The sequence below is a fragment of the Bidens hawaiensis genome, unplaced genomic scaffold (assembly GCF_021521415.1).
Source record: "Bidens hawaiensis isolate Kalapana, Puna unplaced genomic scaffold, B.hawaiensis_p1.1 tig00029625_1, whole genome shotgun sequence".
In the NCBI taxonomy this organism is placed as follows: Eukaryota; Viridiplantae; Streptophyta; class Magnoliopsida; order Asterales; family Asteraceae; genus Bidens; species Bidens hawaiensis.
The window spans coordinates 91,298-104,921 of NW_027494909.1; the positions used below are offsets into that span (position 1 = coordinate 91,298).

The following is a 13,624-nucleotide window of genomic DNA, read 5'->3' on the forward strand; positions in this document are numbered from 1 at the left end:
TAGAAAGAATCTAAATTACAAACTAGATGAAACATACACTTTTAATTCATACCCGACAAACATGAACATAATCTATATATATGGTCTTACATAATTGACCAAAACATGAAAAAATAACTCTAACACAAATAAATGATTAATTATAATATACATACACAAGGTAAATAATAAAAGAATATGCAAAATCCATGTTAACATTATATATGTTGCATGGTGATAATGACTATATGAGAGAAACTAACAAAAAGCACAAATACCCTAATTGAATAACTAAGACTAGGATATTAAAAAAACAACAAAAAAGGAGTATGGTGGGGCTTGAACCTACAACCTTTCACAAGTAAAACAAGGGACTTTCCACTGTACCAGTTCAATCTTAATAGTATGGGTTCCAAGTATTAATTTTTATGGGGTCCTTACAAAATTTAATATACCGTCTCTAAGTAATTTTTAAAAAACATCGGTGTCCCGGGACCCCGATCGGACCTATGTGGGTCCGCCTTTGAGGGTAATGATCCTAAGAGAACCCTTTGCAAATTGAAAACTTTTAGAATCATTTTGGACCACTAAAAACACATTTGAAAAATATATTTAAAAAAAATCATAAAACAAAAAATAACAAAAATTTAAAAAAAGTAAAAAAACCAAAATTATTATATTTCATTCCGGTTTCATTAAAAAAATAAAAATAAATAAAAAAAACGTCGTATTATACACATATGTATAATTTTATATAATCTTTAGTTACGTAATATACACATATGTACAGTGTCATTTATCTTAAATTATACACATGTGTATAAAAAAATCATGTAAGTGTACATATATGTATATATTATACATATGTGTATATAATTTGGCTAAACCGATTTTTTTATGAAACCGGGATGTTAAAATAAGAATTTTGGTTTTTTTACCTTTTTCATTTTTGTGTTTTTATTTTATTTTATGATTTTTTTTTTATTTTTGGGTTTTTTGTGGTCCAAAATGGTTCTCAAGGTTCACAATTTCAAAAAAATTCTCTCATGATCCTGATCATATATATATATGTTCAAGAGAGAAATGATATTATTCCAAGAAATGTGAAAAATGAATATGGACCACTAGTTTTTTTAAGTTTTAAATGTTTAAAAATAAATAAAAAAGATGTAAATACAATAATAAATGCACTCTCTCTCCAATTAATACAACTAATATAACCATAATAAATCTCTCTCTAATTAATATATTTAACTAATTTAATTATAATAATTAAAAAAATAAAAACACTAATTTAGTTTTATTTTTTATTTACACATTCTTCATTTTATTCAACATAAATACAATTTATTCATATAATACTATTTCTTTATATTAAAAAAATAATTTTCACTCAATATATTAGCATATATCAACGTATTTTTTAACAGTAAATATCAAAACATAATATGTATATTTTTTTCAATTGGTATGCCTATAAAAATTATTGTCATAAATAATAATAAAAAAATATCATACAAATGTGTCCATTAAATGTAAACAAATAATATATAACCTACACAAAGTTATATAACATACAATTGTTTTGAGCAATAACAACGTACAACATACAAAAAGCATATAACTTACATATGTAATTTGTCAACAACAATTATATAAACTACATAAAGATACACATACCCTACACATGCGTAGGTTATATGTTTTTCGCATGTAAGCTATATGTTTTTTTTTTAATTTTTAGAACAAGTGTAGGTTATATGTTTTGTGTAGGTTGTATATTTTTTATTGACATTTAATACAAACATGTGTAAGATAGTTTTTTGTATTATCTATCACAATGTAACTACGTGTTGATGGATATTGATATGTTGAGTTTGAAGAAATTGGTTTTGAAAAGAAATTAATGTAGGAATAAATTATATATGTGTAAGATAAAATTTTCGTGTGTAGGTTATATGTTTTTTGTGTGTAGGTTAAATGTTTTCGTGTGCGTGTGTATTTTATTGATGATGAATTTTGTGTGTAGGTTAAATATTTTTCGTGTGTAGGTTATATGTTGTCTTATTTTTAGAACAATTGTAGATTATACGTTTTTGTGTAGGTTGTATGCTTTTTGTTGATATCTAATGCAAACACATGTGAAATAGTTTTTTGGTATTATTCATCATAATGTAAGTATGTGTTGACGGATATTAATATATTGAGTTGGAAGAAATTAGTTTTGGATAGAAAGAACTTTTAATGTATGAATAAATTATACTTGTGTAGGATAAAAATTCAAGAAACAAAAAGTAAGTTATAAAAATAAATTAGTTCTTAATATTTTCTAATTATAATAATTTAATTAGTTATATTAATTAAATAGATAAGTATTATAGTTTATTAGTTATATTAATTGAAGAAAGAGAATAATTAATTTTTTTTATTTAGCTTTAATCATTTAAAACTTAAAACAAAACTAGTGGTTCATATTCATTTCTTACATTTCTTGCAATAAAATCATTTCTCTCTTAAACCATCCCATATATATATAATATATAATATATATATATATATATATATATATATATATATATATATATATGATTGATTTCTTTTGAGAACCACTTTGAGTTTTAAGAACTCGAAAGAACTCAACGTAACAAAAAAAAAATTTCGAATTTTTTTACACTTGTGTAATATGTAAGTGTAAGTGATGTACAAAAAATTACGGTATTTTTTTACACACCAAATCGACTTTTTACACATGTGTAACTAACTTTAAACTTGTGTAATTATCAAAAATACTTATTCTCTCTCCTACATCATTTTTTAATTAAATTTAATCTCAATCACATATTTCATATCATTTAATTAAACGTGTGGTCCAAAATTAAGTTATTAAAGTTCTTACAACTTATCAAGTTCTCAAAATATCTCTCCCCTATATATATATATATATATATATATATATAATTCTAATAGAGTAGCCTCCTGCCCTCCTTATATCAAATTTATAAAAAGTTGCCGTTTTTCAATAACTACATAAAATATTACATGTTTATAAAAATGGAACTTAATTTTCGAACAGAAATTTTACTATTTTTATTACAAGAAATTAACAATAACAAAACCTACAAAAATTGAAAATATTGAATTTAGATAGGCATCACACACAAACCCAACCCAAAACATGTTAGATGTATATATATACTAGCAAAAGTGATCGTGTATTGCTACGGGTTATAATAGAGGTTTGGTCGATAGTAGTTTGATTTGTTATAGTACCGCTTCGTCACGTCTTTTTTATTTACAACTAATTATTGTTTGTAATAGATTTTAGTATTTCTTGTAACTTTTTGGTCAACAGTCATATTAAGAAATTGACCGCACAAGTATATTTTCTTTAGCTCTAATTTAAATATTGATGTTTGAATCAAATTCCAAGTAAAGTGTGTTTAGTTAGTAATAACCGTGAGTTTCAACTCATACGGTGAGTTTTAACCAACACTTTTAAATGCAAAAATAATGAAATTTCAACCATTGTTGTTATATGTTACAGTTGAAGACACTCCATAAAGTTTTTACGTCCACGCCTTAGAGCATATGATTGACAAACAAGATCCCGAATCAACAAACTTGAATCATAAATTTCATAAACATAAAACAAAGAAGACAAGCTCTTTAAGCGTATCAAGCATCGCCTCCTATATGAACTTTATTATTCCATTCCCCGTTTATAATTCTCCATTAAATGGATCATAACATCTTAATCATATTTGGTAACTGCTCTTTTTCAAGAGCATGAAGTTGAAGCTTAAACCAATAGAAATTCTTGTACCATCTTCTGTTAGTGTCTTCGAGTGGTAAAATAAAATTTTCGTTTCAAAAAAGAAAACAAAATGATCACAAGGCATGTGTAAAGTTTGTTGGTAAACATTTTGTTTTGTAATCTAAGGTACATAGAGATATATACGTATGTGATATATGCAAGTATAGAGGGGAAAATGGGTAATATACTTTCAAATGATGTACATATTCATTAAGCATGCGCTTCACGGCGGGTACACGAGAATTAATACCAAAATAATAAACAAAATGAACTATAACTGGCTCAAGTTAATGGTTATATGAATACAAGATTTAAAAAAGAGAAACAACTAATAGCAATGCCAAAATAATAAGCGTCAACTTAAAAGCTAAAAGGTCTCCTCCGCATAATCAAAAAACTCCATTTATATTGTCATAACACCATGACAAAGCATTAAATTTGTATTTGGTTGTCAAGCACAACCAACCCAAAGGAGATCGGTAATCGATATCGATTATAATGGCTGATGACCTACTTCTAAATTATCACATCTCAAGTATTACAAAATTCATATTTCATATGGCATGACGACTCTCATCTCTAACTAACATAAGTTATCACATGGTTATTAGCTATTACATGGGTGTTTGTTTTTTCAAGAAAGGTCTGCTTGACCTCTTTTGTCCACACACGCAGACCACTCGTAAATGTTTAGGTTTAAAGTGTGTTTGTTTTTCGAAAGAAATTTTATTAAAATTAGACATGCACGTCTTCTTGTTACAAACTTAGACCATGAGCTTCTAAGATCTTCTAACATCTTCCCATATCATATCATGTTATGAAATGGGTTTTCATTATGTTCGAGTTTTCATTTAGATGCCTCTTTTGTCCTTTGTTTAAAATTGTAATATTGTTTGTTCGATTCGTTTACATGCTTAAAAATAATTATACAAAACTGAAAATTTTAAACAAAAACCACCCTACTATCTTTTTCAAATAACCCTGAATGGACTGAATTAAATATTAAGTACATAGATATATACATTTTAAAATTTTAGTAGACTTTGTAGAAAATACCACATACATCAAGTTGAAGATTGATCTTGACAATTTATTTGATGTTGATTTCTTTGGTAACTCTAGATCAACCAAAATCCTATAGAAATTTCTACTTTAGTCAACAGTCAATACATTATTTTGACTTTTTATAGTCAATTTCAATTTAAAAATAAAAAAGATGCAAAGTTATAATCAGTTATTAACCCACAGAATGTCTCTTTAACAACATTTAATCAAGTTCAATTTAATACGTCAAGTGTTGTTTAAAAAAACATTTAAAACGCCAAGTGTTGTTTACTCGGTTTTGGGTGGGTTCAGTTAGCTTCGATAATCAAGTTCGGGTCAAGTAGTATCGGTTAAATTTATGTTGTTGATTAAGATTAAAGCCGAGATCGATTTAAAATGAAAAAGAAAAAAAAAAGAAACAACTCTTTGCGAGTTTCAGTTTTCTCGGGTTAGGTTGTTCTGGTTTCGATTGCCGATACTTATAATGAACAAAATTGTTTCTTTAATCAAACATAGATAAACGTCAATAAACCAAGATAAACAAACGTAAATGAACGAACACAAAAATAACAAAGCAAACAATGTCCGTTCATTTAACTAAATGAACATAAAGGAAACAAACCAACATAAACGAACGTTCACAAACGTAAATGAATGAAACAATGTTCATTCATTCAACTTCATGAATGAAAATTTGTGTTCGTTTATTAAAACAGCCAACATAAACAAACTTCTCACCGAACGGGTTCGTTACTTCGTTTACAAGCCTAATCATTAAGTCAAATGTGGTAGAAGTTTTTTGACATGTTTTTTTTTAGTCAAATATGCTCTGTTTGTTACTTCGTTTACGAGCCTAACCATTATAGAATCAAATGTGATGAAATATTTTGGCATATTTCATTTTTGTCAAACGTTCGGTTCGTAACTTCGTTTGTAAGCCTAACCATTGTTAAGTCAAATGTGACAGAAATTTTCGGCATGTTTCTTTTTAGTCAAACGTTTGCCATAATCGAAATTTTCAGGCGGAAAGAAGTGTACATTCTATACAATATCTCGAGTTTCATTGAATCATAAACGTATGTAACCTAATTACGAAGAGTTAACGGTAACCTAACTATTTAACCCGCTTCGCGGTGGAGACGCAACAAATATTTAGTTAGGCAGCGACTTAGTTTTTATGATACGAAAGTCTACTACCTATACATTTTTTAAAGTCAAAGAAATCAAAATACGCGTATCCAATACAATCTATATAATTGACATCTAGCTGCAACCGCAAAATTTCTTTCAATAATTAACAATGCCACTATATTTTTCTTGTTTTCGTTAATATCAGCATAACTTTATTAGCTAGATGGGTGATAAACGAGTCATGCTCGTGAGTTGATAGGTTAAACCCGAACATGTCCCAAACATGGAAAGCATATTCGTGGGTTGGCCAGAACACATGCCGTTTAACCCAATAGTTTATTATTTTATCATACCATACAATAAAACAACAGAATTTATGAGTGTCAATGGATAAATGTTGCTAATCAAACACACACACACACACACACACACACACGAACGTACATGGGAGTGTTTACCGTGTAGTTGCACATGCAATATTTAATGATCATTTCCATTATCAGAAGCCTACATAAAGAAAGTAAGACCTCGGATATTATAACCAACCTTCACAACAAATCATCGAGCACAAAATCAGAACCATCATATGTATTCTAACTGGCAAATAAGACACTTAAACTTGATTGTACAAACTTCATTCAAACCAGTAATAAAAAAAAGTTAAATCATTAATTTAATATTGATAATTATTGAGCTCCTATTATCAAAGTAAGTCATTTGGTTCTATCATTTGTTCATACTTTTTTAATGTAACATTCAATTCCAACAAATCTATACAGTAGCACATAAAAATATTTACAAGAATGATACGAAGTTATAAAACAACTTCCAAAATGTTATTTATATAAAATGGGCTAGAAACTTTTTAATCATCTTGTACAAAACTTACAAGGTAAAGGGGTTTTCTTATGAACAGTTAACGTCAAGAAAGAAAGAAAAAATAAAATCTTTCGGGCCAAATGGTTGCAAAACACTTTTCTTTTCATGTAATTTTGCAGTTCAGACATTTGGTTAGTTTTTTCTAACCACCATGTTTTTATGAATCGATTGACATTAAAATAAACTAAACTGAAGGTATGTTACCAAAATTATACAAATTATGTAAACATAATGTATACATGCATAGACGACATACATATATCCCTTAACGAATACTATCTTCTAAAATCATTTACATTTTTCTCAATTTTTAGTGTGTAATAAAAAACAATTTAAATGTTTAATTTCGCACACAATAGACAACACTTAACAACTTTTTTAAATTCATACACTGATATTGTCACGAGCTTACATTAATAATTAACCCAAAAATTAAAATCATAGACCACCTTCAATTTCAAAATCCTAATCACCCATGAAACCAAAGAAAAGATTATAAAACCAATATCTTAAAGATTTTCTAGTAAAACCGTAACCAATATCATAAGAAGAATAAACACAATACATGCATACTCCACTTGATTCTCATTCAACTCTATTGTCACCCATTTACTCATACATACATGTTTAGGCTTTTCCATATGCAGCCCCAACACATCCATTGCAAGATCCTCCAAAGTCGGCCAATGAAACTTCCCGGGTCACTTCTTTATCACCGCCAATCAAATATCTGCACTTTTGGAACAATCGAGGCCATACTCATTCTTTAGCTTTAATATATCATCTTGAGCTTAATTTCCATCAAAAGTGAAAGCCATAGTTGATGCTTGATTTGCTACTAACCACAATTGAAGGTATTTATAATAATCTTGTATTTATAATAATATTTTGTATAACTTAAAAGACATTTGGTTTTCTTATGAATACTTAACGTCAAAAACCTTTTAGTTATACGCATTTAATTCCATTAATTTCCCTTAAAGGTTTATGAATCAATTGAATGTCATAATGAAAATAATAATATAGATGGATGAGGAAACTTTAATGAGATTAATTGATGCCACCATAAACCTTAAAGGATAGAAGAGTAATTACCATAAACATGATGCTTCATGAACTTGTACGATACGCTTGAAGAACGAAATGATGTAACGATAAATTACTTTTTCTGTCCAATTATGAAATGACTCTTTTTTTCCTTGTCATGTAATTATAAAATTACTTTGTTGCCCATCACTCTTCCTTTATATATAATATAGATATAGATATAGATATGCATTAAAAAAAAGACAAGAAAAAAGAAGCTATTATTCAATTAGGGGTTATGGGTATGATATTAGGTGACAGACAACTTGATTACTCAAAACATGCATATATGTTTATCTGAACAATACCCTCAAGTGTCTAGGAGAGCTTATTAGAAACAGAATGAAAACCAAGCCCAATATACAAACACTTACAACAAACAAAAGTACAAAACCCAATACTCAACCCTTCCGCTTGTCTCTTTCATCATCGAGTCATATTTCATTCTGTGTAGTGTCTCAATTTCAGTAGTCACAAGTGTCCTTAAATCTTTTGGTTTCAAGAATATTTGGATTAACTCGTGCCCATTTATTAATAACGGTTTTCAGTGTCCAAATCAACATTAACCAGTTGAAAAGTTGAAACCAAATTTAACAACTGTTGATTTTAGTTGGTTGAAAGGTCTTAATTTATTAGGTACTAGGTTATTGACCCGTGTACGACACGAGCGGATATATAGAAATCGTCAAGTAAACATGTATATAATTTCAAACTAAAAGATATATTTTAATATGTTTTTTGAGACGACAGCATGATTTATAATTGCAATTCATATATACCTGAAACAAAAAAGACAGATTAATGGATTCACATTGTACTACACATGCATATATATAAACATGATTAATAAACACGCACACACACATATATTTTTGAATATATGTAACGATTATTTTACATAAATATGTAGGAATGAGAAAAATGACCATAGATGAAGAGTTAAACATTTATACAATTGAATTTAATAATTCTAAGGTATGACTAAAATGAATATAAATGAAAGGGTTATTGCATGACTTTAAATTTAAACTGCATATATAATTCTTGTGTTTTCTAAACCGAAGTAATATATAAAGAAAATTGAGTAACAAAATTTTATTATTCAATATAAATGATTAGTTAAAAGCATTCCCTAAAATTAACAAATAATAGTCTCGGTACATGCGAATCACTCCTTTAGCTACTTGACCAGCAAAAGCCAAAGCATATCATATCTCATGTTAGTTTTACATGCAACAACTACAAGTCAATTAAAAATAACAAAACTCTGCTTCAAGATTCATAATCTTTTTAATACCTCAAAATCACAAACGGGTTTGATAACGGGTTCATGTATGTAAAGACATTTTTTTAACTCATGCCCATTTACTAATAATGGTTTTTAGTGTCTCCAAATAAAAATTAACTAGTTGAAAAGTTGAAACCAAATTTACCAATTGTTGATTTTAGTTGGTCGAAAGGTCTTGATTTATTGGGTATTTTACGTGATTTTGCTACGCTAGTTATCTCTTACCATGTCTATGAAAATGCATATTATCTAATTAGTATAATTGACAAGTTTAGTGTCACAAAAGTTTTTTTTTTTAATATTTTATTAGTTTTATTTTATTTTTATCAAAACCATTTTGATATTTAAGCAATTGTGTGATATTGACATGTTGGTTGTTGATTAGTTTGTGTTAAAGCTTAGGAAATTGGTTAGCTTTGACATGCAGGTTCGAGCCATCACTAAAGCAAGATTTCATGATAAGTATTTTGGCTTACATGGAGACCTCCTTTCTTTGAATGTTAGTTTGTCGAAATTATTATCCGGGTTTATTTCATATACTGTAACGAGCCTATTAGATTCGCTCCCGCAATGTCCGTGTTTTACCAACGAAATAAACGTCGTTTTCAATATGTTATTTTTCGTAGCGAAAGGTATAGAAGTGCGTTACGTTGGTCTGCTGCCTCAACGCGTGTTCTTTTCTCCTTTTTAAATATGTTAGTTTGATGTATTTGAGTCTTGACGAATTAATTTTTCTTTTGTTTAGTTCTGGTTACGTAACTTGATACCGATCGAATTTGCGTTGACTCGCTGCCGCAATAGGCATATACGCCAACTGCATTCGTTACATATAACAGCCAAACAACATTGCGCTGGGCAAGGCACGTAGTTGGTCAACAGGTATGAGTAATGAGTTAAGTATAGATAACTAATTGCATAGATTTATTAAAATATATAACAAGTTTTTAATTATTTAAAAAGACCGGGTTTGAATAAAAGTGCATATAAATATCTTGTAACGAGAATTTCATATAGCCAACTTATACAAACTGCAATTTGTGGAGAGCTCGATTCGAAACATGTAACTAAGTTCATACATTTTGTATTTAATAAATCATATCTTTCAAAATAAAAAAGTACTTTAAACTTGATAAGAAAAAGTAATTTCTAACACCACCAACACAAGTAAAGTTAATCTTATAGAAAATTAGCTCTGGACGTATAATTGAGTTATTTCTTGAAATGACGGATTTAAGAAGTGACGTTGGGTTTCGTAAGCTTAAAAGAACTTGAAATGAACCCAAGTGAGGATTCAAATATTGGGCGTACATTCATTCGCGAAGGTACCCTTAATGGATTGAAGACCATATCAAAATAAATAGAAGGAAAAGATCAGAAAATAAGCGGACGACCTATACTCTTATACCACAGGTCAGATGTTTCAATCCCCTCTATTTTGGAGAGCAGTAAGCAGCATACCCCTTATTTTGAAGCCGCTCAAGTGGTTCCAATCCCCTCAAAGTGGATAATTTGATGTGGGTATGTTGAACTTGTCTTTTTAGAATTTACATAAAAGAGTATATTCTAACAAACATAATATTCAATATAATATTCAATATGTGTTGACATAATTACCCTTGCCATAAGTAGTTAGTGTATATTAATCTGTTATGCACGTATTTAGTTTGAGTTAGTTAGCAGGTTAGTTAAATTTTCTTTGTATATAATACTTTGTAATTGGTTGAGTTAGGTAATAAAAATGAATCATTTTTCACATCTCTTTTCTCTCAAACACAGGATGGTATCAGAGCAATCTTAAGCTCTGATCATCATTTCCGTTCATTTTTTTCGTCTCAATAATCAGAATCATCGGTTTCCTGTTGATTCCTTTTAATTTGTTCATCTTTTCTCTTAATTCTTCCATAATCTTCTATCAATTTTCAATCCGCCATGTCTGATTCAAGTTCGAACGTCAATAATACATCTTTTGATTCTTCAAATCCATTGTATTTGCATCCATCCGATCACCCTGGTTTGATTCTCGTATCCAAATCGTTTGATGGATCTGGTTTTGGAGCGTGGAAGCGTGCGATAGCAATTTCCCTATCGGCTAAGAACAAATTAGGGTTTATATATGGAACGATTTCCAGACCTGCAGATTCGTCTCTTGCTTTATGGCAACAATGCAATGATATGGTGATTTCTTGGATTCTCAACACATTATCCAGAGAAATTAGTGAAAGTGTCTTGTACACGGAAACTGCACAACAACTTTGGACTGAACTAAATGATAGGTATGGTCAAACTAATGGTGCGAAATTGTATCAGTTGCAGAAAAATTTATGTCAAATTTCTCAAGGTACAAATGATATTGCTACCTATTTCACTAAAATCAAGTCCAATTGGGATGAATTAAATGCTTTGACCTTAATTCCTTAATGTTCGTGTGGAGCATCTCATCTTATTGCTAAACGAGAAGAGGATCAAAGATTAGTTCAATTTCTTATGGGACTTAACCCTAGTTATGATAATGTGAGGGGAAACATTCTTATGATGCAACCACTACCCTCAATTAATCAAGCATATGCTCTTCTCATTCAAGATGAGAATCAAAGGGAGATCCATTCCACTAATCCTTTAGTTTCTGAGTCTACTGCGATTAATGTTGCAAGTCAAGCTTCAAATAGCAGATTTGATAACAAGAAGTATCTTACATGTTCACATTGCAAAAAGAGTGGACACAGTGTTAACAAATGCTATCGTCTTGTTGGATTTCCTAAAGATTTCAAATTCACAAAGGTTAAGAGGTTTGCTGGAAAAGTTGCTGTTGATGAGGATAACATTGTTCAGGTTATCAACTCAAATATTTCACAATCAAATACAGGTTGTTTTGGACAAAAATCTGCTAAGGATAATGTATCCAAATATGTTATGTGAGGTTTAGTGCTAAAATGATAACAACGATTATATGAACGAAATAGAGATGAACACCGTGATTTGATCACGAGGAAAAAGCCCTAAATTACGATAATCTTACTTTGGTCAAAACTTAACAAGGCACTCTTTGATATAATGACTTCAGTCAAGGATTAACAAGATAATCTTTGGTCGAATCACTTCAGTCAAGGATCAACGAGGTAACCTTTGGTCGGATAGTACGTGATTATAGTAATCTTCGGCACAAAAAACCCCCGGACGGTGAAAACTATCACCGTCAAGTTTATTAATGGTAAAAATCGGTTACAAGTGTTGTGGAGATTAGATCGATGTTACAAGAATTGCTAATGTGTACAGAGAGTGTTTTGTTCTGCTCTGAGTGTGTGTGTATACAGTGATGAATGAATCTCCTAATCGATCATAATCTCAGTATATAAAGAAAATAATTAATAACTAACTAACAAACAGGTCCTAAAAATCCGCAAATCCTCCACTATCCACTCCATATCTTTGACCACGTGCATAAAGGAGTCTTGTAGCGAAATTTTAGGCATACTTGGTCCTTGGAGCCGTTAATGTTGATAAATATCAACATTCATATGAGAAACAACCGTTAACAGCATCAAATACCGAGGATCCATGATCCTGACATAGCTCTGGAACTCTTCAGAAGGATAATTGATCCAGACATATCTTCAAGAATAACATATCCTTAGTACTCAGTTATTTGTGACACAACAAGAAGTCCTATAAATCCGTCACTTCTCCCACTAAACGTGTTACAGCCATTTGACCACGTGTTTGACAAGTCCAATAGCGAAATATCCAGTGGAATAAGTCTTGGCGCCGTTATACTTATTAAATAACAACCTACACACAAGAAACAATTGTTAATAATACCAAGTACTGAGGACCACTGATCCTGACAGGATCTGTCTAAGGATAACTGATCCAAGAACATATGTCAGGATAACGTATCCACAGTGTCAAATTTCCGTGCACTAACAATTGCCCCCAAAATGGCGGTTGTCATAAGATCACAGCTGTCATTTTGCCTTTGAATTCAGACTTCTTGCAAAAACGGATGAGATTTGACAAGCTAGATATAATTATCATATATCAATGGAGTTTCCATGGAAACTTCACTTCCGGCTGTATATCCTTCTCCCTACAAATCAAAAACAACTAGTAACACCTGTTTAACTTGGGTGGATGGTCCATCTTTCGTATGGTGAAGTCCGGGTTAAGAATTTTGGATAAGTCCTCGTGGCTTATCTTAATTAATATATAAATCTTTTGACTACTTACTTGTTACTTGTTATTTTGAAAGTTTGTTTGATATAGCTTAAGTCTCATTGAAAGTTTTAAGAAATAATATATTTTAGTAAAAAGTTTTTAGGATAAATATCCTTGCAAAAATAAACCAGGATCTCAAATCCTTCTAAAAATAGATTGAGAATAATGAATCCTTATATCTATGAAGATAT

The 13,624-nt window shown here is 29.8% G+C and overlaps 1 protein-coding gene across 1 annotated transcript; it reads left to right on the plus strand.

Annotated features, from left to right (window-relative positions):
- Window positions 1-11,150: 11,150 nt before the first annotated feature.
- On the plus strand, window positions 11,151-12,137 carry LOC143579153 (uncharacterized). Its single transcript, XM_077062537.1, has 2 exons — window positions 11,151-11,559; window positions 11,653-12,137. Exons 1-2 carry the CDS (start codon window positions 11,151-11,153, stop codon window positions 12,135-12,137), a joined length of 894 nt encoding a protein of 297 aa, XP_076918652.1.
- The last annotated feature ends 1,487 nt before the right edge of the window (window positions 12,138-13,624 follow it).